Source organism: Ochotona curzoniae, unplaced genomic scaffold (genome assembly GCF_017591425.1).
Source record: "Ochotona curzoniae isolate NIBS_2020 unplaced genomic scaffold, NIBS_Ocur_1.0 contig_2321, whole genome shotgun sequence".
Taxonomy (NCBI): domain Eukaryota; kingdom Metazoa; phylum Chordata; class Mammalia; order Lagomorpha; family Ochotonidae; genus Ochotona; species Ochotona curzoniae.
In genome coordinates this window covers 16,413,703-16,440,326 of record NW_024465421.1, presented here as the reverse complement: position 1 = coordinate 16,440,326, position 26,624 = coordinate 16,413,703, and the positions used below count along the sequence as shown (strand labels likewise).

At 44.3% G+C, this 26,624-nt stretch overlaps 1 protein-coding gene across 3 annotated transcripts in view; it reads right to left on the bottom strand.

Moving 5' to 3' along the window:
• Positions 1-26,624, bottom strand: part of PARN (poly(A)-specific ribonuclease) — a 109,705-nt gene that overhangs the window by 66,791 nt on the left and 16,290 nt on the right. For all 3 annotated transcript variants that reach the window (XM_040973300.1, XM_040973299.1, XM_040973301.1), the window contains 10 exons: positions 25,512-25,568; positions 24,470-24,547; positions 21,954-21,997; positions 20,733-20,775; positions 20,013-20,088; positions 17,885-17,995; positions 17,283-17,352; positions 4,367-4,422; positions 2,917-3,003; positions 82-156 (listed from right to left, as the gene is read on the bottom strand). In XM_040973300.1, coding sequence (XP_040829234.1) covers positions 82-156; positions 2,917-3,003; positions 4,367-4,422; positions 17,283-17,352; positions 17,885-17,995; positions 20,013-20,088; positions 20,733-20,775; positions 21,954-21,997; positions 24,470-24,547; positions 25,512-25,568 — 697 coding nt within the window. The remainder of the gene's footprint in view (positions 1-81; positions 157-2,916; positions 3,004-4,366; positions 4,423-17,282; positions 17,353-17,884; positions 17,996-20,012; positions 20,089-20,732; positions 20,776-21,953; positions 21,998-24,469; positions 24,548-25,511; positions 25,569-26,624) is intronic.

Below are 26,624 nucleotides of genomic sequence, written 5' to 3'. Positions count from 1 at the left end.
CAGCTTTCAACTGAGGGGGACAGGCGGGAGTGCAAGATGTCGATTTAACTTCAACATAAAACAGAGGCTTAAAACACTTACCAATCTGCACCTGCTCAGGCTGGCTGAGGGAAACAAATGCTGACGTGTCATCAATCCAGGATATCTGAATGTTACCTGCAACAGCGCAGGGAAAGCCGAGTGAACACGTGCCTGTGGAAGCGCTTCCAGACTCAGGACGAGTACTGGTTCAAAAACCTGTGCACAATTTCTGCACTCTAAGAGAGACAGCTCATTTAAAACAAATTATTTCAGTTACAACTTCCACAGAAAAGACAAAAAAGTTTTAAAAAGAAATTAGAAATTCATTAAAAAAAAAAAAAAAACCTTCCAACTTAAAACCTGGAGTGTGCCGGCTTACTGCACCACTTCGAGGCTGCTTTTTCTTTGACTTGGTAGGAGGGTGGCAGGCCCAGTGAGGCACGGATACCCTGCGCCCCTCTGCCTCACCCTGTGCGACACATGGATGCTTATTCCCAACTTGCGTCCTTTATCATCAACCAGGAAATGAGACATGTTTTCCCCAGTTCTAGAAGCCATTATCAGTCAAACTTGAGAAAAGGCTCAGTGCTGGAAAACAGCCTGAAATGTCACACCCATTAGGATGGCTATCATAAAAAAGGAAAATAACAGCAAAAGAAAATTCAGAGACCATGTAAGTTTATTTTTTTTAAAAAAAAAAATTAATATTGCAGGTCTGGCACTGTAGCCTAGTGGCTGAAGTCCTCGCCTTGCACATGCCTGGGCACTGGTTCTAATCCCAGTGGCCCTGCTCCCCTTTCAGCTCCCTGCTTGTGGCCTGGGAAAGCAGTGGAGGATGGCCCAAAGCCTTGGGACCCTGCACCCGCCTGGGAGACCCCGCAGAGGCTCCTGGCTTCAGAATGGCTCAGCTCCAGCTGTCGTGGCCACTTGGGGAGTGAATCAATAGATAGAAGATCTTTCTGTCTCTCCTCCTCTGTGTATATCTGACTTTTGAATAGAAGTAAGTAAATAATTAAACATTTTTTATTGCTATTTTACTACTGACTATGTGAGAGATGGGTTTGCTGACCCACGTGGGCCTCTGTTTAGGGTGGAAGCGTCAGGATGGGGGCAGGTGGGTGAGACAGATGTTTTATTTTCCTGAGTCCGGTTAGAAGAATGTACCACTCCTCGCTGCTGAGACCACGGAAGTTTCAACACAAAATTATTTGTTTTTACAGACATAATTTTGAAAATTGAGGATGGGGAGCATGGAAACAAGTCGAGCCTGATGCCCAGTCCAGGCAAAGGGAGGTAACTGGCAGAACGTCGAAGAGGCAAAACAAGGAGCCCGAGAGCCAGCCAGTGCGGAGGCAGCGGGCAGAGGGACGAGCAGGGCGCGGGTGGGGACACACGCAGCACGCACCCGCACACTCGGGCCAGCTGACGCAGCAGAGGGGACGGGAGGGAGGAGGGCAGGCCACCGGCTAGCACAGAACGAGTCAAAAGCATCTCAATTTAGGAAATACAATGTTTTATCCTATTCAAATTTTGGAAGGGCACAAATTTTTAAAGCTGTTTTACTGTATCACCAAATGGGTGAAAAAAGTTTTCTCCCTTCAGCTGCATATTAAGGTCAATCACAAAAGTTACCGATACTTGGCTATCCCTCACCCTTACATGCCACGTGCTGTGCTAAATTCTTCTCAAGAGTTAGCTTGCTTAATCCCCATGACACGGCAGCAAGTCAGGTGCTATTATCTCCAACAAAAAAGAACAGATGCAGGGGGTGGGGGGGAATCCCTGCCCAAGGTTACAGAAATAACTTTAAAAAAAATTAAACTGAAAAAAAAAATTCTGCTTAGAACACGTGACCTAATTTAGCCAACAGAAATCTGACCACACAGAGTAACGACTTCTTGAGAAGCAAAAATAAAGGCTTCCTGAAGAAATGAGCCTTGAAGCTCAACCGCATTTCTCCACCTGTTTTTAACTTACAAGGTAGGACTGGAATTTCAGAAGACATCTAAACTGTCTGCAAAGACTGAGAAAATGTTCCAGAAATTTCTCTGCCCTCAAATACCTTTCTGAAAACTGTGTTGAGGCGTTACATGATGATTTTAGAAAACACCGAAAGGCAGAGGAAGGAACCCCCAGTGACAGGCATGTGGTGCCGCCCAGCGGCTGGCATTTCTGCTCCGCAGCTTCTTTTCACTCCAAATGTTAAAAATGAAATTTCATAACCTTTTACACAACCCTTCAAATGTTTTCTAGATGATTACAGAGAGTCCCTGGTGGACACATACACACGTTTACTAAACATCCTTACTACTAGACCACTAACTTGTGCTGCCTTCACTTCATCCAGGAATTTCCAGCTTGAACAGTTCATTTGTTCAAATGAAGACCCCCCTGGGCAGGCTTACCGTCAGGACCACCGCTACCAACCCGACCAGGGACGGCTCACCTCGCCTTGGGGCCCGATAAGAAAGCGAAGAACTGCCCTACCTTGTGTGTGTCATGTGTCTTGGGCTACTCCAACATCTGTGTTTACTGCTTTAATTAAATCTGAAGCAGACATGGTGGGCTCTAGGTTGAACAGTCTCTCTGAACTTTACCTTTAAAATGAATTATTCTCCACCTAGGCAAATGTTCCCGCTCAGTGGTAAGGACTGTCATATAAATGCTGTCTTGCGTTCCATGGATTAGCAGCACTCCGCTGCACACGGTGAAGTGCTATTCAAAGTTCCTCAGATCATAGTAGCACAAAAACAGCAATATACTCTGCCAACAATTTCACAAGGGAAATTAAAGCCCTGCTTATTAACACTTTTGTGTTCAAGCTGAAGCTATTATCTTTTGGCCACTTACACGGAAAGAAGGGCAGAAGCACGTGTGCACTTGTGACTGACTTACCAAAGGCACTGAAGAGCTGGTAAAGGTCGCTCGTCTTCCACTCTTTGGGGAATGTCACGTGGAGAACATGATCCCGTTTAGGCTGCACTGCAAGACACGTTTTTGATGAAAGGCTAATCTTTGAAAAGTGATCATTCAGGCAAGTCAGCCATTATTTTGCAATACTGAACCCAAGCTAGCCTGGGGCAAATATTCGAAGTGCCTCACAAAGACCAAACAACTCCTCAAAGCATGTTTAAGACTGTTAGGACTCTGCCATGGCAACCTCGTCACAGGCCTTCGGAAGTGTCTGGAACCCACAGCAAGCTGAACCTAAGCATCTTCACCTCTCAGAAAGTTCCAGTACAAACTGTTATCAAGGAGAAGAAAAAGCTGCTTCTGTTCAGGAAGCTTTACTAAACATCTTGCTTTCTTTCTCTTTTTAGGAACGTTTGTTTATTTGAAATGCAGAGTGACAGAAAGAAAGAGGTAAAGAAATGGAGAGAGATCTTCCATCTGTTGGTTCACTCCCCAAATACCTGTTAACAGACTGAAGCCAGTAACCAGGAACTTCAAAGGCACTTCCTCCGTGGGCAGAAGGAAGCCCAATGTGTGGGACAGCACTGCCTCCCAGGAGCGTCAGCAATAACCTGGAAGCGCAGGCCCAATTTGGGCTGCAAGTGATCCAGGCTGTGGCTATGCCAACCACCTAACCTAATTTTTTTTTTTATCTAGCTGCCTATACATATTTTTTAAAACAAAAATAACGCACGACATTAAACAGGCCATAAGAGCCAAGGCCGGCAGCCTGAGTCACCATCATGTGTTTTAATCCAAGGTCTACCACTTAGGCATTCAACTCTGAATGAGGCAGCCACCACTCCAGCCACTCTACTTAGCTTACAGGGCTGCTGCAAGAAAGGCTAACGCCAAAGTTTCACACGAGGTGCACTGTGTCCTCAAACTATCAATCAACCATTATTATCATCAAACAAAACTCACCCATTTCCACCTGCACAGGTTTAATGACAAGCAAGACAAGGCTAGAAAGAGAACAGTGTAATGGAAGAATGAAAAAAGAAGCTATCCTGTCCTAAAAAAGGTGGCCTTTCAAGAATTTTCACCAAGGAAAGAAAAACAGTCCACTAAGTTTAAATATATACTTAGCTAACTGGAAAATAGAAATTCAAACACACTAAACAATATTAAAATCAATTGTAAGTATTTATAGGAAATGATAAATTCGTTGTAAATAAACTTCAATTAGTGCCTAAATCAGAAAACGTACAATATGACTAATGAAGGCCCAAGGGTCCCATTAACTTAAGGACAGTATTTACATCAAGCACAAAGTCACTGCCCATCTTAAAGTGAAAAGAAGCTACTTTTCCATTTATACGTGTCCTGTAATCCCTTCCAGACCACAGATTTAAATGTGTACACGCAATGAGAAAAGCACAAATTTACTTACAGTCTGGTCCTTCTAAGTTTAGATAGGGGATATCCATGACTCTCATAAGAAATAACCTATGAAACAAGAGAAAAGCGGGTCATGCATGGATTAATTAAAAAAAAAAGTGATACAGACTTCTATTAAAACTTCTGATAAAAGTTCCTTGATTGCAATACTCTAAAAACCATTTTAATTATTTTCATTTTATTTGAAAAACATACGGACAGAAAGTAAGCCATCCATTGGCTGACGCCCCAAGTACCTGCCAACAGCCAGGGATGGGACAGGTCTATGCCAAGACTGTGGCGTTCCATCCGCGTCTCCCACAAAGGGCCAGAGGCTCAATTCCCTGAACAATCATCAGCTGCAAAGCGATGGCACTGCTGTGTAAGTGGGTCAAGCTGCCACCCGCAGCACTGGCAGCCAACACCAGTGCTGGTTCAAGTCTCAGCTGTTCCACTTCTGATCCAGGATTCCTGCTAACATGTCTGGGAAAGCAGTAGAGGATGGTCTGACTTGACCCCTTGAGCCTATGTGGAAGATCTGGAAGAAGTTCCTGGGTCCTGATTGGTCTTGTCCCAGTTCCATTTTGGTCACATGGGGAGTGAAACAGTGGATGGAAGATCTGTCTCTCTGTACGCTATTTAGACATCTTAATTGGTTTGTTAACCATGGCACCAAACTCCCACCTCTAAAATAACTTACAAAACACTTAAAATTCACTTTTGTGATGTTTATTTCAAATAGGAAATATTTATTACAAACAGGAAAAAAAAAAAACCTGGAATATTCACTAAATCCACAGCTATTCCTGGCTCTTAGTTGCTTATTAAACATCACCTACATAGCTGAAATTAGTAATCAGAGTTGAAGGAAAATCCTGTTGCCTTATTGGGTAGTCCAAGGAAACAGAAAAAAACCAACTTGCTAACTCACAAATAAGTGTTCCTACAAACTATAAAGGGAACCTTAATGATGGGTGCTGATGAGCTGAGAATGAACGCTTAGGGTTTTTTAATTGTTGTTTTTGATGTAACTCAAAGAAACTGGATCGATGCTAATCAAGTGGGGTGAACTGTATAGTCTGAAATAAGGGACGGTCTCAAAAGCCCACATCATTATAGAGAGTTAAGACACACACTAAAATCAGAGTGAGGGCCCGGCGTGATGGCCTAGCAGCTAAAATCCTCACCTTGAATGCATCAGGATCCCATATGGGCACCGGTTCTAATCCCGGCAGCTTCACTTCCCATCCAGCTCCCTGCTTGTGGCTTGGGAAAGCAGTGGAGGACAGCCCAAAGCCTTGGGACCCTGCACCAGTGTGGGAAACCTGGAGGAGGTTCCTGGCTCCTGGCTTCAGATCGGCGCAGCACTGGCCGTTGCAGTCACTTGGGAAGTGAATCATCGGATGGAAGATCTTCCTCTCTGTCTCTCCTCCTCTCTGTATATCTGACTTCGCAATAAAAAGTAATACTTCTTTAAAAGAAAAAAAGAAAAAGTCAACTGAAAGTTCCATTTGAATTAATTTAGCGTATCGTGTGCACAGTCTCACCTGGCTGTGTGGGGGAGGGACAGACTGTAAAGCCACAAATGCAAATCTGCAACTACTTCATTTCTTTTAAAAATTCTGTTTCACTTCTTAAGCCACAGCACCTCTCAAGAATGAATTCAAAATTCTATTGTTCCATAAATACAAATGGATGAAAAAAGGTAGATAGTTTCTCCAAGGAAACATTTCTTTAAAAAACTATTTATTTATTTTTTATTGGAAAGACAGATAGATTTACAGAGAGAAGAAAAGAGAGAAATATCCTCCACCCAGTGGTTCACTCCCCAAGTGGCCGCACCAGCCAGAGCTGAGTCAATCCGAAGTCAGGAACCAGAAACCAGGAGCCAAGAGCTTTTTCCGGGTTTCTCACACAGGTGCAGGGTCCCAAGACTTTGGGCCATCCTCGACTGCTTTCCCAGACCAAAAACAGGGAGTTGGATGGGAAGCGGGGCCAACGGGATTAGAACATGGGATCTTGATGCATGCAAGGAGAGGATTTAGCTACTAGGTTATCATGCTAGGCCCCCAAACAAATATTTTTGAAAAATTTGTTTGAAATCTATCTCTATGAAGCAATATACAGGATAGCTGTTTTCTAATATTTAATCTGAATTTTAATACTATCTTTGATTAAATAAGTAAAAATCCATTATCAGCTGAATCAAAAGGTATCTAAAAAATTCAGTTAATCCTATACTATCTTGTTTGCACTCTTAAAACTTGAAATAGAAACTCTAGTCCAATTAATCAGTAATAATCTGTCTTTCCCTATGCCTCCAACCTTTGTGTCTAGGCTTGGAGAGAACTGAGTCTCCCCAGCCCCGGAAGCACATGACGACCAACTCTGCGAACAGCCACGCCATTGTGAAGCCAGCTCTAAAACCAAAGCCAGGAGTCTGCCAACAGAACCAAAGTAAACTTGCCCAGTGGCTGCCCGCTTCTTTGTGAGCCACTGCCGCCCTTTGTGAGTCCTTGCTGCCCTTCTGAAGTGAAATTAAAATGTTGTTGCTACGCATGTCCCCTTCCTCCACGCTGGCTGTCAAAGTACCTACACTGGCTCCCCGGGACGATCTGATAAGGCTCTTTATACCCGGATCATCTAAGCTGACAGTTTTCATCTTAACTCAGGCAGGAAAAGCACTAGACAAGCAAAAAATGCCAAGAGCTCCATGAAAGCGTGTTCTTTCGCTGTGAACTGCACTGAGGAACAAGCTCTCCCAGAAGGCCTTTCATCTGCAGATATCAAAAGGACACTTGGACCAACACTTGCACAAAGTGGTATTTCTATCTTAGCAAGTATTTGGGATGGTTGTACAATGATAAAAGTACTCAAATCTATGGGCAGGAGCCTTGCTTCATTCCTTCCTTTAAAAAACCTTTCTGTTCTTTAAAGGGTTGACACTAACTCAATCAACAACTAAGACAAAAACCCCATTTGATCCACTGGCCAACTTTACAATTTATCCCAGTAACTCAAGTTCACATTGATGTGAAAAAGTTCACATTACATGTCAAAAAATCAGTTTTTCCCGAACTCTGATGGTTGTCTTTTTTTTTTTTTTTAAACATTCTAAGAGTAAACTAATGGCAGTGCTGCTTCTCCTGGCTTTCAAACAGGTCAGGAGAGATTTAAGGGTAAAACACAGCAGACAGTCTGTCTCTTTCTCAGCACACTCCAACTAGCTAACTTCAGCTCAGCTCCTTGGCAAGGCACAGGAACAGGTTACACGCTATGGCAAGGGCTACAACACTGCCTTTATCTGCAAGGAGCCCCTGCATCTCTGCTAGCCACAGGCTGCAGGGCACTCCCAGAAAGCCAGCCTTCAGACCCAAGCCACGGCACCTGCATAGGACGCTGTCTCAGAAGGCTCTTCAGTCAGTGAGGAGCTTCAACGCCAGTGGAAAGCAGAGCAGGAGCACCGACTCGGGGGCCTGCTACAAAACCGGGCTCCCAACAGCCACACCCGGGAACTTAAGAGAAACACACGAGACAGGTCCTAACCCAGACCTAGCAAGTCAGTCCCTTAGGACTGAGACTCCCCGGGGCTCCCAGGTAGACAGACAGCTTCCATGTGGTGTTGTCAGTCACCATAAAAGATGCAGAGCAGAGACCTGTGATTATAATAAAAAGTCAGATGATAATAATGACTTCTTAAAGAGGTATTATTATTCTTAATGATCTGTTTTAATAATCTTAGAAAAAAATATTATAACAAACACACAGGACTACCTCAAAATCCAAGAAGCACTAACAGAAGGCTTCTACCACTCTCTGAAGTCAAGGGTCAAAATGTGGCAAGCAACTAGCTTCACTAAAAGAACATTTGGATTTACTGCTGACAGCTTCTGTTCCCATTTTTAAGTAGCAAAAAAGAAAAAACATAAGCCAACTAACCAACCAAAAAAACCCGGATTTCTCAAAATACTTTCTTGGCTACTCATCAGCAAAGTCAAGCTTGTCTCTTCTGTGCACTGGCCACTCATGCAGCACCAGACTGCCCAGCACCTGAGGGAGGTTAACACGCACAACACAAAGTGCCAGACACTTCGAACCTGTTGACATTCTCCAGCCTTGCCAAAGAGCTTCGGTGAGAGAGTGTACTGACCACAAAACATACAAGACTGCTCGGAGAAGTGCAGGCAGGTCAGGGGTTAATTCTCAGATGACACAGTACCTTGCCTTGGACTACGGTTTATCTGAACCATGCCCTAATTGTCCCGCAATACAGAAAGGATTGCAAAAACAATGCCAGTGTGAACCCAATCCATGCAGATCTACTTGGAAAACCAAAGGGCAGACAAAACACCTGGAACCACACGTCGGGAGGACTGCCAGGTAACTCAGCAAGCTTCCTCATGGAGGCTCAACCTCTGGAAAAGGAAAAGATTTTCTTCCGTGTACTAACATTTGGCACTATCAAATCTTCACATGAGATCACAGAGTTGACTCAATGTTCCATTTCTCTCTTGTAGCAGCATGCTCGGCTGTACTGTAACTGATGTTGGTGCAATACAGTGGCTCAGAGAGGTGCACCATGGTCACTTGGACAGTCTGTCCAGGCTGGACAAACCGTGTTGCACAGCCACTGCACTCCGACCCCAGCTCAGCTACCCAGGGAAGGCTGGGCAGAAACCATGGTGGAGCCACCCAACAGACCAGCAGAGGCCAGGCATGTGGTGCTGACCATTCTCTTGAAGATTCTGGAAAATTCCTTACTGCATGTTCTTATAAGCATTCCATCAATCAGTAGATAAGCCTTGCCGATCTAAATTAGTGAATGAAATACAAATGGGAAGCAAATGAATAGGGAAAATACACTAAAACAATGACCTTTTTTTTTAACTGAAGAATTATAAGAAGAATTCTTGTTGTATTTTTTTTTTATCCAGTACAAAGTTTCGATTAAAATAATAACAACTGGGGGTAGGTGCTGTAGTGTAGTAAGTTAAGCCTCTCACTGTGATGCCAGCATCTCACAGGGGCACTGACTCAAATCCCAGCTGCTAAACTTCTGTTCCAGTTCCCTGCTCATTTGCCTGGGAAAGCAGTGAAGGATGACTAAAGGTTTTAGGCCCCTGCCCACATCTGAGACCCACATGAAGCTCCAGCTTCCGGGCTCAGGTCAGCTTCTAGACCAGCCCAGGTCTGGTCGTGTGGCCACTTGGGGAGTGAATCAATGGACAGAAGAGCACTATGTCTCTTCTCTTTCTATAAATCTGCCTTGCAAGTACAAATAAATAAAGCTTTTGAAACAGCAACACTTGTCATTGTTCATGCAGCTCCGTTCAATCTTCTGATGTCTGGAGCACAGGCAAAAAGTGGGGTCCTGGACCGGGCATGGTAGTCTAGTGGCTAAAGTCCTTGCCTTGTATACACTGGGATCCCATATGGCAATGGTTCATGTCCTGGCAGCCCTGCTTCCCATCCAGCTCCCTGCTTGTGGCCTGGGAAAGCAGTCGAGGACAACCCAAAGCCTTGGGACCCTGCACCTACATGAGAGACTTGGAGAAAGCTCCCAGCTCCTGGCTTTGGATTGGCTCAGCTCCGGCCATTGTGGCCACTTGGGGAGTGAATCAGAGGACGGAAGGTCTTCCTCTGTCTCTCCTCCTCTTTGTATATCTGACTCTGCACTAAAAATTAAAAAAAATAATAATAATTTTTTAAAAAAGAAGGAGGTGTCCTGTTGCACAAGGAACAAGGAAACAGGACTTTCCAAGTTGAGGGCTTGCCTTGCCTGTGGGGCAGAAGACAACATTGAAACCTGAAAGTCCTGCCAGTGGCCCACTACAAATAAGCTCTCCCATCTGGATGCTTCCAAAGCATCCATATGAAATCATGTTCAGTTCTAGAATCCTAACAGAAGGGTTTAGGAATAAGCCGAAACCTCCCATGTATAGGAGCTCGTGATAATAGTGAAATTCCTGAAAGTGTTTTTTTTTTTTTCTTTAACGCTCTAAGGACTGATTAAATGATAACTCCCTGCGATGATACGCAGCCCAGACATGAGGAATAAGGTTGCTGTGTGAGGAAGAACTATGGCCCAGCAGATTTTCAAGGCAATGGACACAACAAACAATGAAGCGAGCCACAGGATCATAGTTCAAAGGGACAACCGTGGCGTGTTTGCAGTGCAAACTGGGCTGTTCTTTGGGCACTGGGACTCCCAGCTGTGTCAACCCCCTAGGCCAGGCTACAGCAGGAAAAGCAGTTAGTAAATCAGCTCAGCTCAGAGCGGAGCTAGATCTCAGGGCTGCTCACGTAAATAGGTGTTAACCTTATGGAAGGTCGGATCTGTCCCTGTAAACTCATGCTCAAATGATCTTCTTGACTCCATGTGCTAACAGGTCTCAATTAAAAACAGTACTTTTGTACACTAGGTGTTTCTTCCGAGCAAAAAGAAAAAGTCTCAGGCCTCCAAATTCTCCACTGTCTTCCTCCTAAAAGAAGCATTTCTAGGCTGATGTGTGGCACACTAGGTTAGCTGCCCCTTGGGACACCTGATAGAGTCCATGTCCTCTCTACTTCTCATCTGGTTTCCTGCTAGAGTGCATCCTGGGAGGCACTAAATACCGCTTCAATAATGGGGTTCCCAACAACCATGGGGAGACTCAGATGGAGTTCCTGACTCCTGGCTTCGGCCTGGCTGAGTCATAGCTGTTGTGAACATTTGGGGAGTATGACAGTGGGTTGTTATTTCTCTCTCTTTTTCTCTCCTATGCTCTTTCAAATAAAAAATAAACTTAAAAAAAATTCAACATTTCACTTTGAGTACAAATTTGCATTTGTTCATATACTTCCTACTTCTATCAAAACTGTACTAGTTTATCTGAAGATTGTCAAGCAAAAATGGAAAGAGAAAATTCACATACCACAGAAGACTAGGACACAGAAATGTTGAGTAAAATCTAATCTCAACGTATTCTAAGCAATGAAGAAATTTGCAGTCCACCCCAAGTCTTGCAATGGGAGACTGAAATCTATGCTGGCTCCCAGTTCTCGCTACTGCCAATGGTCTTGGAGCAGCAGCGAAGGTTAAGAAGCACTCCTTGGGTCCTGCACGCACCAGCTCATCATCACACGTTTTTATTTCCTTTCTGAAACGAATTTTCTCACTCAGGGTAGAAAGCAAACATATATCACTCACAATACCAGCTCATTCATGTTGCTCTCTGAAACGCCTGTGGAAAAGGACAGGAACAACCGGCTGGAAGGGACTTACTGGGGCATCCGTTACTTTAATTTCACTCACCTCGACGGGGGGTGGGGTGTGGGGTGGAATACACAATTTTAAATCCTGCTGCTTGCTGGTTTGACAAATGGAGCACTACCTGACATTTGTCCTCAAGCCAACTCCTACCATTTCTTAAACAGACACAAACCTTAAAAAAAGCAAGCAAGCCAGCTGCTCATTGAGAACAATCCCCATCAAATGAGCCATGTCTAATTATATCCAATAAAAATGTTCAACTGAGCATCATACAAAATCATCATCGACAAGGTCTGTAAAACAACAGACTGGAAAATGGCAGAAGAAACTAGGCCCCCTTGGGTGTAACCCGACATCCAAGACAACACCTTTCAGAACCACTGTTCATTCCAAACTCTGAGTGAAAGAGAAATCCTTCAAAGACAGCAACAGTATGTCTTACAAACACACAGCAGGCTAGTATTGTGGCAGTGCGTTAAGCGACAGCCTGCAACACCCTTCCACTTCTGATTCAGCTCCCTGAAGATGTGCCTGGGAAAGCCGAAGATAATCCAAGTCCCTGGGACCGTCCTACTTGCTGAGATCCTGGGAGACCGAGATGGAGAGTCCCAGGGTCCTGGCTTCAGCCATTGTGGTCACTGGGAAGTGAAACAGGCGGAAAGATCTTGCTCTGGCCCTGTCTCTTTCAGTAACTCTGCCTTTCTGTCCATCTCCTCCTGTCACTCTGCTTTTTAAATAAACAAATAAATAAATCTTTTTTTAAAAAAGCACAGCGTAAGTGACATGCTCTGTCGAAAAGGATCAACTATTTGGTAGATAGTCCACATTTCTCAGCAGCCACTGGTAACTCTTGAACCATATGAATTACACACTAACTAGCCTTGGAAATAATTACTGTCCACTTGCTCCTGGTCAGTCCCATGTCAGGCTAGGGATATCTGAGAATGCCAACTTGACTAACACCCCCACACTTACAGGGGGCCGAGTGCTGACCTCCAGAACACCTGTCCATGTTCTGCTCCCTACAGCCTGTGGCTGTCGCCCTAGTGGAAAAAGACTTCCTCGGTGTCAGTAACAACTGAGATGAGAAGATCCCCACGGGTTATGCACACGGGATCCTTAATGCTATCAAAGTGTCCTAAGACAGAGGCAGAGACTGGAATGATGCAGCCCCAAGTCAAGCAATGCCAAGGAGCCCCAGCTTCTATCTGCACCCAGAAGGCAGAAAAAGGCCCAGATTTTCCAGCAGAGCCTCTGAGGCAGTCTGACCCTGCTGCTAATTTCACTTGGAACTCTGGCCTCCACTGCTGTAAGCCACCAAGCCTAGGGTAATGGGTTACAGAGGCCACACGATGCTTATCCAGTCCTAAAGAGTCAGAAAGCTGTTTAAATACACACTCTGCAGCTGAAGGACTGAATTTTACCTCAACAAAGTTTTTATTATCATAGTAAACAATTTATTAAGCCAGAGGGATATGCAGTTTAAAGTAACCAGAGATGGGTAGGCCTTTGGTATGCTGGTTAAGACTCTGCCTGAGACAGCCACATTCCTAATGGAACGTCCAGGTCTGGGTCCCTTCTGGATCCCAGCTTCCTGCTCGTGTGTACCTAGGAGGCGGCACTGATGGCCCAGGCAGTTGGGTCCCTGACACCCACACGGGAGACCCAGACTGACTGCCTGGCTCTTGCAGGCATCTGAGGAGTACTCCAGCAGATGGTTACTTTCTCTGTATCCAATACCTCCTATGGTATCTAGGTTTTTTGATGAGGCCATAGAAGTGGTCTGCTACTCTTATGAGAATTAATATCTCAAGTTAAGAATAAATGCTAAGCCTAGGAGTTAAGTGACCGGCTTCCCATATCAGTGCCGGGTTCAATCCTCAGTTCTCTGGATTTCAGCTCCCTGCTAAGGCAGATCCCAGAGAGCAGGAGCGACGGCTCAGCTGACTGGGTCTCTGCTACCCATGAGAGACCTGGATTGAGTTCCAAGGTCTTGGCATCAGCTCTGGCTGGCTCAAACCCAGCCCCGGCCATTGTCGGCATCTGGGATGTGAACCAGCAGGTGAAACCTGTCTCCCTCACAAAAAGAAGGAGGGGGGAGCAGGAAGATCACAAGTTAGAAATTAGATAAGGCAGGAATCACCTTGAGGTAAGCACTCTCTGAAGAAACAGACGCTAGTAGGCTTCAAAAACCAGACTAAAGGCTTGAGTACAACTTAACCTGGCCTCACCTTACCTGTACGGGAACCAGCGTAACCAAACCAATTCTTGGAGACTCTTTTTACATCTGTCAATGTAGGGAACCTCAAATGAAAAGAACTTGATACGCAAACAAAATAAGGGTTTTTGGTCTAGGTATGTGAGAATAAACTGCCTTTTGTGCGGGCTAGGGAAGCCCTGGCTTCCCGCCTTCTGGGACCCGGGAGACTGTTCAAGCTGACAGTGCTGGCATTGCTCCTCCAGGGCATCCCACTCTAAGAGTGGCATGACCCGCCAGAGTGAGAATATGACTCCTTTTCTATTAAAAGGCTTATTTCCCCTGCTCTTTATGTGAGAGAATATCTTCACAATAGGACTACAGTGCGTGCCTACTCAATGAATGGAGTCATCCTCAACATCGTCCAGGTTCGAGACTCACGTCTGACAGAAGCTAGAGAGCACAGGACACTCATCATATGTTAAAAGCCGTGTGTTACTCCTTTATCCAAGCACCACTCCAGAACAAAGAAAGGAGAATTACTACCAAGTTCTTGGGAGAGGAAGGCTCCTAAGCCACAGCTGCTGTTCATCGGGCCCCCTCCTCTCTCCCACGGTCCTGGCATCACCAGGGGCTTCTGGGGAAACGGATGAGAGTGGCACAGGCAGAGGAGGAGCCTGCCTGCATCTCTCTTCTGCCTCATGCCTTACACAGTGTGCCCAGCAGCAGGTGGCACCACTGCACGAGTGCAACTAACCTACAGGGCAAATATTTGCTTATCTTTCACAACCCCACTTTGCAGCATGACCTCTTAAATTACAATACAAGGGCAATCATGAAATGTTTTCTTGGAAGATTAACTAAGCTACCACTGCATAAAAAAGATTTTACTGGCACCATATTCTCATGCCTCTTGGCTCCTGCCAACAAAGACTGCCACCCACAGGCAATCAGCTAAGCACGTGCCACGCACTCTGCCTTTGTACCACTGGATCCAAACACCAGAAAACAACAGACTCATTTTCTTGAAGTTCACTGTGGTGTAAGCAACAGTAACAACTGCGCTCTACACACCGGCCACGTTCTACACCCCACACTGGGCGCCTTCGCACGGGACTGCCCCATAGGGTGGACACCTCCACCTCACAGACAAGTGGCTTGTCTTGGTGGTGTGATATAAACACAGAGGACTCATGCTGGAGTCTTGTCTTAGCCTGTGGCGCCTGCATGAAGTATTTGAAGCCTTGGGACCCTGCACCTGTGTGGGAGACCCAGACAAAGCTCCTGGCTCCTGGCTTTGGTTTGGCTCAGCTCCAACCATTGTGGCTACTTGGGGAGTGAATCAGTTGATGGAAGATCTTTCTTTCTCTCCTCCTCTCTGTATATCTGACTTTCCAATAATAAATACATTTTTAAATAATAAATAAATAAATAAAAATTTACATTTCTTTCTAAAATCATGAGCTTCAGGCAACTTTTTTTTATAACCTTGCATTTAATGTCACAAATTGTACCCACAAAGAAGACCAAGGTCAGTGTCAATGAACAAAATGATGCCAATAGAAGCAACTGCTGTTCTACTCTCCAAACGGGTGAGAGGGCAAAGCGGCTGTCTGGCCCAGTGGCTGAGACGCCCAGGTGCACACTGGAGTGTCGGGGTCTGAGTGCAGACCCTGGCAGGCAGTGAGGGGGGCTCACAGAGATCTATGACGGGTTCTCGGTTTTAGGCTCCCACTGACCAAAGCCCCGGCACTGCAGTAGGTGTTGTTAGCTTGATCTGGAATGGAGAATGCCTTAGCAGCTAAGCAAAGTTTTAAAGTTTAATTTTATTTCAAAGGCAAAGTAACAGAGAGAGAGAGAGAGACCCCATCTGTTGGTTCAGTTCCTAAATGGCCACAGTGGCCTGGAGTCTCACATGTGGGTTGGCAAGGGCCCAAGTGTTTGGACTATCTTATGTTGCCTTCCGAGGCACGTCAGTAGGAGTTGGATCAGATATGGGGCAAGCAGGACTCAAGTCAGTACTCATACGGGATGCCAGCAAGGCAGTGCGCTGCCTTACCCTGTGCATCACAAAGCTCGTCCTGTGGCTAAGCTGTTTAATTTGATTGCTTGAAATATTGTTCACACATGGATGAAGCCTCTAATCCAGTTCATATCTAATGGCCTCATCTTATAAGGACTTAACCTTGAGAAGCAGGATTGCGGTTTTAGATATTTACAAATAAGTAATACCTCTCATTTGGAAAACCCTCTGGAACAATAAATTTAGTATCAGGTACATAGAAATGTAAATAACAGTAATGAATTGAACCATATCTACTGTTACCATGGTTACTGATTCCATGGTCTATAGCAAAAGTACCCTTTCTAAAGAATTTACAAAGATTAAAAAAAAAAATTACAAAGATAATTACTGCCCTCAAAGCAAGAGTTAAGAACTAAGAATTCGTGGTTAATATAACAAATCTTGCATACAGAATAATTCAACTTAATTTCCAATGCACACCACATTGTACATGTATTAAAAGACACTCTGAGAGGCCAAATGTTGTAGCACAGTGAGTTAAACTGCTGACTGCCATACCAACATCCCCATGTAAGTGCTGCTTTGAGTCCTAGCCAGTTCTCACTTTGCCTAACAAGCCTTGAAATAACAACCTTGAGACTCCTTAAAAAATTCTCTTAATTATATTTCTCTCTAAATCACACTGACATCTTAAAACAATGAAGACACAGGAGCAATATGTTACTTCCTTGGATCAATGCAACTAATGAATGATAAGCAAACAGAGGTCATCTGAAAAACCATTTGTATAACATCTTTTCAGAAACAGTATCATATGGGTAATAATGCAGGCAGAAATCATAATCTCTCATGTAAAACCGGTATACACGCATGTCTCCTTTAGAGCTCACTCATGCAGTCATTCACTCCAGGGCTAGAAGAGACAGCAAGACAAAGGAAACACTTTGTAGGAGTTGCAGTGCTTGGAATTTACATCTGAAAACTCCCCAAAGCCTTGCAGGGCCAGCCTTGGGCTGGCTGGGGGCCACAGCAGGAACACATCCCGTGGGAGTGGTAAACACAATTCCTCGAGCCATCACTGTCGCCTACCAGCGTCTGCACTGGCACAAAGCTGAAATTGGGAGCTGCAGCTTCGAGCTGAAGCCTGACACACCTTCAGGGCACCTGGCATCTCAAAATCTGGGCTAAGCGCCTGCTCCTCATAAATAATTTAAATGGCAAAATCACTCTCAGAAGAGATGCATTATCTTTAGCTATGTTTTCTTTTTTTAGCCAACATATTTAATGAACTGTTTCCCAAGTCATTTTCTATTAAGGAAAAAAAAAAATCTGAGTTAATAGAGGGGAGAGATATTCTACTAAAACAACTCTGAACCATCCCAAACTACTGTCCCCAGGCACCAGGCTCTTCCACCGTGACAGAACTTGAGGACTAAGACCTTCTGATCACTTACTTGTTAAAAAAAGGTGCTACAAGTTTTGATCTGGCAGACACATGAACTTTTGGAGGGCTGAGGAAAGAACCTAATGAAGAAAAGAGGCAGTATTACACAGTCACACAGACAAAAGCCTGAAAATTCACACCAAACTTTACTTCAATCAATACCACTCACGGAGGGTGAAAGGTGCTCGGAGGGGTCTTACAAGCAGCCCTGGGGTCAGTGGCTCCTTAATGTCTATTTCCCTCCCCTAGTCTCCTAGGACTTGTACCTCAAAATCCTTCTACTTGCAACTGAGTGAGCAGACCCCCATCATCCAATCACTCCCAAATTCCTAAGCTGAAGCCTACTCCCCCAGCATCAGCATCCTTCTGACAAGAGAGCTTCCCCTCTCTCAGTTCTCCATGATGTGACACCGAGAGAAGACAAGACATCTTCCAACTTGGGTCACAATGACCCCGGATCCGCAGATGCCTTGACTTTGGCCTTCCCAGCTCCCATGACCATGGGAAACAACTGCTGATGCAGACCCAGCTGATGTTACTGCAGCCTGGTCTGCCCAGGGAAACAGCTGGGATCCAACAGAAACCTCTGAGTGGCAGGTGCATCCCGAGTACCTAGATAGTTGGCCATGGAGATGAAGCAGAGTCCTGTGATATAAGCATCATAGCCGGCCTCATGCAGCTGCTCAGAAGCTGTGTCGTAACTGGGAAAACCTTCTGCACTTTCTAAAAGGAAAAGAAAAAAGGGGGGAAAAGTTTTCCTTAAGACATTATAATGCATGAAAACTAGGAAAGTGCACATTGGTTTACTAAATTCAAATTGCAATACTGTGTGCTACAGTAAAATCCTAAACCAGTAGAAACAAACTTGGATAATTTTTTAATTCTCTCCATACACGATCTTAAATATGAGACAGCAGGCGTTGAAAACAAGGTCTAAAATCTAGAATAACGTTTAGTTACCACAGAATCACCAATGAGCCTTCCCATCCCATTCTGGGGACGAATTATTTGCGATTTCGCACTATATACAATTATGATTATCTACTGCTCTTCTGACTGCGCTCTCAGGTCACGGCAAGGAAATTTCTCCCTCATACCCAACAATCACATGACGATCCAACAGAGATGTACATCGTGGACCTACAGTCACACCCTCTGGGCCTGAGTCTCTCCCTGCCACTTTCTTGTAATTTTGGGCAAGTCACTTCACCTGTGAGCCTCCACTTGTGCAAAGTGCAGAGCTGATAATCACGCCTCCCTCAGGAGGCTTTTTGTGAGGATCAAAGGAGATACTGTAAGTAAAGCTCTTATCCAGCATTCGGTAAGCAGGAACTACTCAGTAATTGCTATCTATTGATGCTCCAGGAAAACCTGGCCCCCAAAACAAAAGGCTGCAGCTCAATACTGGCAGCTGAAATTTTATAATGTCCTTTATATTGTCCTTAGAAGCTGACAGGTTCTAAGATGCCAGCACAACCACCTCCCCAAACACATCAGAAAGTCTGTCACACTGCCCTTGGAACAGGGTCCACACCACAGCGGAGACCACTGTGCAGCACAGCCTCCTGTCACACCGGCAGACATGGACGCTGGCAGGACCAGCCTGAGACGCAACCTGCCTCAATCTGAGCTCCAGCAGGCACCAGAATTTCATAGAGAAGTAACAAGATAAAACCGTAACTCTTAAGTATCATTTCCCTAAATCATTCTGAAAATGCAAGTCAAGCAGGTTAACACAGAATCAAAAGCATGAATTTAAATTAACATGAAAAAAGCTACAACTTCTTGATGTTCATACAATTCTTTTTAAATAAAAATTCTTCAATCTCTGCTAAGTGTTAAATATTTGCTTTCAGAAAAAGCCTTTTAACATGGTAGCCATCCAAGTAATAGCCTTTCCTCCTCTACCAACCAAAAAACATTACTTTCCAAATCAAGTATTGTCATTATATTCGTTACAGGATAGGTCTAAATTTTCTTTCCCCATCCCTCTCACCCTGACCTCTTCATTTCTTTCCTGCACTACTACTCAGAAAGGGAAGCAAGTAACCACGACCTTGGCTGCATTAATACCTTTCATGAGCAGTCTCTAACGCACTTCTCCTGTTATCGAGGTCTTTTAGATGTGAGGCTACAGGCAAGGGAACGCTGCGCACAGCATCCGCAGCCCGAGCAGGCCGTCAGACTCCGAGGAAGCAGCACCTGGAAGGCTCACCCAGGACCGGTGGTGCCGCCAACAAACACCTCCCAAATACCCCCGCTGATCTGCCTCACTGCTTACTTGCACTCTCTGAGCTGGCTCAGGAGGAGGCCTGGCAGGCCTGACTCTCTTTTGTTAACTCACTTCTTACGTTGTCCTGAGACAGTGAATACATTTTCATTTTACCCATGGCGATAGCCAACTTTTTTGTCTCTGCTTAAAATATGCACCACAGTCGGGTGGGGGTTGGGTAAAGAACGGAGGGGGAACACATCAAGTTTTGGGAGAATTCCAAGCATTAGGAAATAAAAGCCTTGAAGCTTTAATTACCCAACTTCTCAATGAATGCCTATCCAACTTCATTAGCATAAGATAAATGTATAATTAGGAGACTATCTTTATTCAGGAAACAGTGACTGAACATCCAGGGCAGGAGCACACTGAGCCAGACCCAGTGCTGCCGGGTCTCCCATCCCTTCCACGATCACATCAACCACCATCACTGAGTGTGCGGGTTGTCAAGGGTGGGAATAATCTTACCAACTTTAGGAGGGCTGAAAGGCGTCTCCTTTAACCGCTTTTCCAATTCTGCCAGGGATGTGTTGCTAATGATATCCTGCAAACCAGGAAGCCGAGAGTTAGGAGAATCCGTCATCTCAGTGCAACATGCACAGGTTCCCTGCCTGTCAGGAGGAGGGAAGAGGAACAGGGAGAGCCTCCAGTGCTGCCCCCTTGTGCTCTTCAAAGAAACTCAGAAGCTGTTGCTGCTCGTTCAGTGTGCCAGAGAAGCAGCCAAGTATAATTTCCACTATATAGAAAGGAAAGTACAATGAAAGAAGGTATTTTACAGATATGCTAAATACGAAAGATCCTTTACTGTTAAGCAATACGTGTCTGGCACTTACCTAACTCAGATAAAAGTCACCTTCCATAGTCGCAATTACCCTGACTAGAATTTCAATTTGAAAATACATCCATAGCACTTGCGCTTTTGCTTAACTCTGGACAGACTTACAGACAAGTGCAAAAATAGCCTGTTTTGCAACCCAAAACTCCCTGTTCAGTATGAATTCTGATACACATAAATATTTTTTGTAAAAATGGAAAATAAAGAACTAGGTGAATGTATAATCAAGTAAAAAATCCTATACATATATATTGAAATGACATTTAAATATACCAGAATTCTAAAGCCCTTTATAGTAATTCAGAAAATGTCAAAAACTAGCTTATCAGTGATACCTCAAATTTAGGTAATACCTTAAAGGGTTGTGTGCTGGCCATCAACTTCGTATCCAAAAGTCTGAAAACAAAAAAAATTTTAGCAAGGCAAACAAAACGTCTATCAATGTTCAAAATATATCTTATTCAAAAACATAAAACATCTACTTAATATGTACTTATTCCACAAAATACATACTTGGTATGTATTTCATACCTGAAACATTTAAATACTTAGTAGTGGTAAGAGGAACATAACACATGAGTCAACCTGACCCTGGCAGTGCCATCCTTGCTATACCATCATCAGGGCTCAGGAGCATCACCAGACTTCGTCCAGTGGCCTCAGGCCAGTCCACACCAAGGAGTGGCCAGGACAAGAGCTCCAGATTTGCCTGTACCATCAAAGTGTGGGCTCCTTGAGTCTCAAGAGGAAGTCAAGCACCCCCTAGGCTTGCACAGGGCTCCAGCAGGGCTGCACACTTGGCACTCCCATGAGGTTATCATCAATGCTTCTGCCCAGGCTTGTAGGGATTCTTATGGAAGGCACACATCTGCATTTTAGCAGCTTCACACTATTGTCGTTTCTCATTAGTTCAGACCAGAAATACTCGAGAGACCAATATGACATTATTCTGTTTCAGAGACTGGAAATATTAAAGGTGATATGTCAACAGAGTTAAGGCTCAACAGAGAAAGAAAGAGAATTAGAGTGAGACTACAGAAAACCTGCACTTCTTTTCACATTAATTGTGCACATGTGGAGTCCAGGGCACCAACAGCCCAGCTGCAGGCCCGTATGACACATGACCTAACAGATCTAACATGTCCTTCCAACTGTGGACAACACCCAAAGCAGCACTGCCTTACAGTGGAGGGGGAGTCTCCAGCCAGCTCTCTGTCGCCTGCTGCGAGCATTCTCAAGGGACACCTGCAGAGTCACAAGGCACACTCTACAAATAAGAGAGACCAGCGTGACCTCAGCAGTTCCTTAGAGCACACAAGGTGTGAGATAAGAAAAAAGGAGTTTCTATCTTCTTGTACGCTCAGCTCAAACTTTCACTCTCAGTGTGATAACTCAACCCATCATGAATTATTAAACTCCACTGTCACCAAGCTGGGGATATGAAATCCTCCCTAGCCTGTATCCACCGGAGTCCTGCTATGACCTACTGAGTACCATAAATCACAAGGTATCAATGCATGGTGTAAGTCACAATGACTATTTCAGATGAAAGATAAATTCTCAAGAATGCTTACCTGGGAAAAACACATGTTGTCATCTCCTTAAACTCATTTAAGTCCTAAAAAACAAGGCAATGATTTGCTACAGTTTTCTTCATACACTCGGAGTATTTAAAAAAAGTACAGAAGCAGTTCAGGTTTTAGTGTCTCCCTGGTCATGCCTCACTCATGCTTAAATTAAACTGCAAAAATCATTTCTGGTTAATAGTTACTTTTTAGTAAATTTTCTAATTTCCTCGCTGATTGGGAACCACATAATCTGGTAACAAATCTTTGCATAAGCACAATTGTCACATTTAAAAATTTTATGGCTGAAATAGCAGGGGAGAGGTTTCTAGAACAGATAGAAACCTACGTATTTGGGAGGCTAGAAAAGGTGTAGTAACAGCTACCCCGCTGTGCTCTATGACACAAACTTATCATAACAGGGAGACTACATGGAACACTTGAATTAAATGGCTTGTACAGGAACTAGACGGACTATAAACTCCAGTAAACCTCCACTGCACCTTTGAAGTATTAAATAAACAGCCATTAAAACACACACCTCCCAATACACCTATGACTTCTGCTTTATTCAGAAAATTGCTAAAATGGGCACTAAAACCAAGAGTCTAAATTAGACAATTCATTTCCTCAAGTTTATTTTGACCAGGAAGTCTAGAACTGAGAGTGCTCTAATTTTGAATGAGTCCATTTACATACATAATTGCCATGCTAGACTGAGTAGTCACACTCCTGACCCTTTGTAAACTACACTGCTTTTCAACATTATTCATGCTTCACAGGAAACTGCCATTCCCAATTAGCTTTCCAAGCCCGTAAACACAGTCTGTATTTAGTGAGCCTAAACTATTCTCCAGCCTTTCAATGGTTATCATTAAATTAATGGACAATGCATGACAAGTGGTTTCAGAGCTCAAACAAAAATGTAATAATGACTGTTTGTAAGCTCTTAGTACCACTACAAAGCTTTGTGAGCGTGAAAAAAGTAGACTCATGGCTACCTCCAGGGCCAACACACAGCTGCAGACCAACACTTTCTAAAAGGTCATGGTCAAGACTGCAAATGCACACCCACCACACTGGTCTTGAGATTCACAACCCGGAAGCCTTGAGTCCCAAAGGGTCAGAGGGTGGTGACAACATTCAGACTGCAAACAACGGCAGCCACGAATCAGCTGCACTCAGAGCTGTGCCACTCAGACTTTGCAAAAGCAGAGTGACCTATACACTGCTGGGCCGACGTCACTTAAGAGAGGGGAAGGACCTGAAAGTTTACAGACCCACATACGGCACTGGATTCGGAAGGAGGTGCCTTCCAGTTCAGAAATAAAATTAATTGAAATTGATGGCCGCTAAAAGCAGGGATTGGCAAACTAATGGCCTGTAGGTCATATTTTCTTAAAACATATCCACGACCTTTAGTTGATATATTTTAAGGACAGTGGTAAGAGCTGACAGGTGACATAAGAATACAGACAAGTCTAGAAAACCTAAAATACGTTACCATGTGGGTCTTCACAGAAAAAACGTGCCTGTCTCTGGATAAAAGGACAAACCAATTATCAAAGTAGGACAGGGAAGCCTGCTGCAGTTTCCCATACTCCTGATGAGAAATAAGGCTTCGTGGACCAGAAACTAGAATAACCCCCAAATCAGAGACAGTATAGAGAGCAAACTGTCACAATTTGATAATCAGATCCAGGGACAAAAGGAAGAATCAAAATTGGAGAATCAAAACAAGGTTGGAGACTGTATGTCACTGACAGTAATGGAATCACGAGAAAGAACTGGTTAGGGGATAAATAAATAAATAAATTAAATAATTAAATTAAATTAAATATCCTGCTCAAGACATGTGCACTCTCCAGCACACCTGGTCTGAAGGCTGCCCACCACGGAGAAGCCGCGAGCCGCACACCTGGAACCCAGGACAGTGAGGGTACAGATGTTGGTGTTCATAGCTGAACACCAGAGCAGGTTAGAGCACCACCAGCAGAAAACTGAGAGAGAAAGTAAAGCAGTGGAGGAAGGGGTGACTAAGGAGCAGGGGGACAGTGAGATCTGCCACACCGCCAGGGAGCAGGACAGGAAGTGTCCTGAGGACAGACCAGGAGGTGTGTGCTTCGCTGCACTGAGATGGCCTGGCTGAAGGAGTGAGAGCCACCACCACAGTCAACAGAATAGCGAAGGGAAGCAACCAGGGGGAGGCAGTCAGGACTCCCCTGGGACCAGACCCAGCCCAGCTGGCACCTCCCACGGCACTGACCCATCTAAATCAGCTGTAGCCAGTAGCCTACACCTGTGGCCTAGGAACTCCTACTCAACACAAAATGAGTAAGCCACTGACATGAAGACAAGGAAACCAAAGCGTGTCCCTTGAATGGTAAAGACCAAAGTGAGTGATGACCCCTTAAAACAGCTCATTTCCACAGCCTGTCAAAATTTTCTCTGGGAATACATGCATCCAAGAAGGTGGCAGCCCAGCAGGGGCTGGGAGGACACAGCGGGTTCGGCCAGCCACTTACCGCAGGCAGAGGGCAGTAGAACTGATGAACTGTGTGCATGACATCCAGGAGCATGTTGTGTCCAATCACGAGCTTTCCCTGAAGAAAGTCAAAGGCAAGGGAAAGACTAAAGGCGCAGAATCACACTGAAGTGGGGCTAAAAAATGTACGGCTCAGATTCCAAGAAAAATTTGAGGTAAACGTACATTTCCACACTAAAATAAAAACATACACACAGAACACAAAAGTCAAGCAGTTGGGGCTGGCTGCACCTCTCGGGCACTGCAGTGTCACACGCAGAGGACAGTCACAATGCCACTTGGTCCCGCTTTCCTGTGTCCTCGTCTTTCCAAAGGTCAAAATCTAAAACTCTGAGTCCTTCAGACAGTCAAGTAACTTGCAAACAAAACTCCAAACACATATTTTAGAACTCTGTGAAGCAAGCCACAGGTGATTTTTGTCCCGGCTGGAGCAGCCTCAGCTTTGGTCGACGGCTGAGGAGTGAACCTGCAGAAGGAAGCACTCTCGCATCTGGCTTTCAAATAAATTTCTAAATATTCAAAAAACCTAATTTCTAGTTATGCTAAACAGAATAAATTTTCATTTTCATTTATGTCAAAATTCACGAGGCATGTTTTACTGAATGAAAATTCACTGCTTTTCACTTGCTGACACCTGTTGCACTCTAGTTTGAGAACAAAACACCTTCGGTCAAACTTCTGCTGTATCTGTCATTATTTCTTACCCATCTATTCATTCTATTTGTCATTAGTAGAAAAAATAAAAACTTGTTTCATTTAGCAAGACAAGTTTTAAAGCATCATGGTATGGTTCTCCAATATATTTCATAGGAAAGCCTTTCTTGAAAATGGTTTGGCTAGAACACCACAATCTTGATTTCTCACTAAGAACATTTTAACAATCCGTCCTTGTGAGATTCTAACTCCTTGCTTCCTATCAGGTCAACATTCTAAATGTGACAAAATGATTCATGTATAATGGGGTACTTCATTTGAAACACTATGTCTACCTATCCTCAAGAAATAAAATCCAGTTCACTTACCGAATTTGCAATGGCATGAACGACTCTAGAAAATCCCACGGCGTCATTCAGTTCTTCCTAATTAAACAAAACAAAAAGCAAAACCACTCATGTACAACTGACCTTCCTTATCCACGGGTACTGCATTTTGGGGTTCAATCAGGATGGAAACTATCCCCCAAAATCTGCATTTTATTGAACTTGCATAGATATTTTTCCTGACATTGTTCTGTAACACAACTGCTACCTAACACAGCATCTGTATTGGTTAGGTACTCCAGGTGACCTAGAGGTGATTCAAAAGCAAGGAGACAATACACACAAGACTGTATTCTTATACTGTGACACTTTCTGCAGATTGTGGGCTCCACAGCGATTCCAGAATCAGTCACCTGCAGAGATGGAGGGGTAACTATATCTGAATGCACTAAACACCGTTTCACATCTAGCTAGCTTAAGTTTCGCATGCCTTATACTATCATCCTAAACAGGTACATCTAAAATGATCTATGTATCCACCTTTCTGCTGCTCAGAAACTGGAATGAGTGGAAAATAATTCATTAGTTACCGAAATAAAAGTAATTAGAGTTTTCCCATTACTTCACAATTTGTTGGAATTTTCAAGTCTACCTAGGTGCCTTTAAAAACACGCCACCTGCTGGCTAAACGCAATAATGCATGAAAGTCAGGAAACTAGCAACAGAGTGATTTGTAATTCCTGATTTCCTTTCTTGACACAAACATTTTTTTACAAGGTGTTCCCTGCACGGCCCTGAGACCGGTCCTCACTCACATTCTCAGCCCTGTGCTCTCTGTCTCCACTCACACTGAAACTGCTCACCTCTTTACAATTACTCCCAAGGTTAACAAGCGTTGCAAAGACGCAGATAAACTGGAATCCCAGTACGCCCTAGCAATGGAAACATCAAACGGTGCAGTCACTGGAGAACACAGTTAAAGACTTTTCTCAAAAAAAAAAAAATTTACTACAGCATCCAGCAACTCCACTTTAGGTAGCCATCCAAAAGAACTGAAAGCAGCAGCTGCAGCAGGTAGCTGCACACCCGAGTTCACAGCAGCGCTGGTCACGGCGCCGTCAGCAGATGACCAGACAGACAAAACGAGCACAGCCA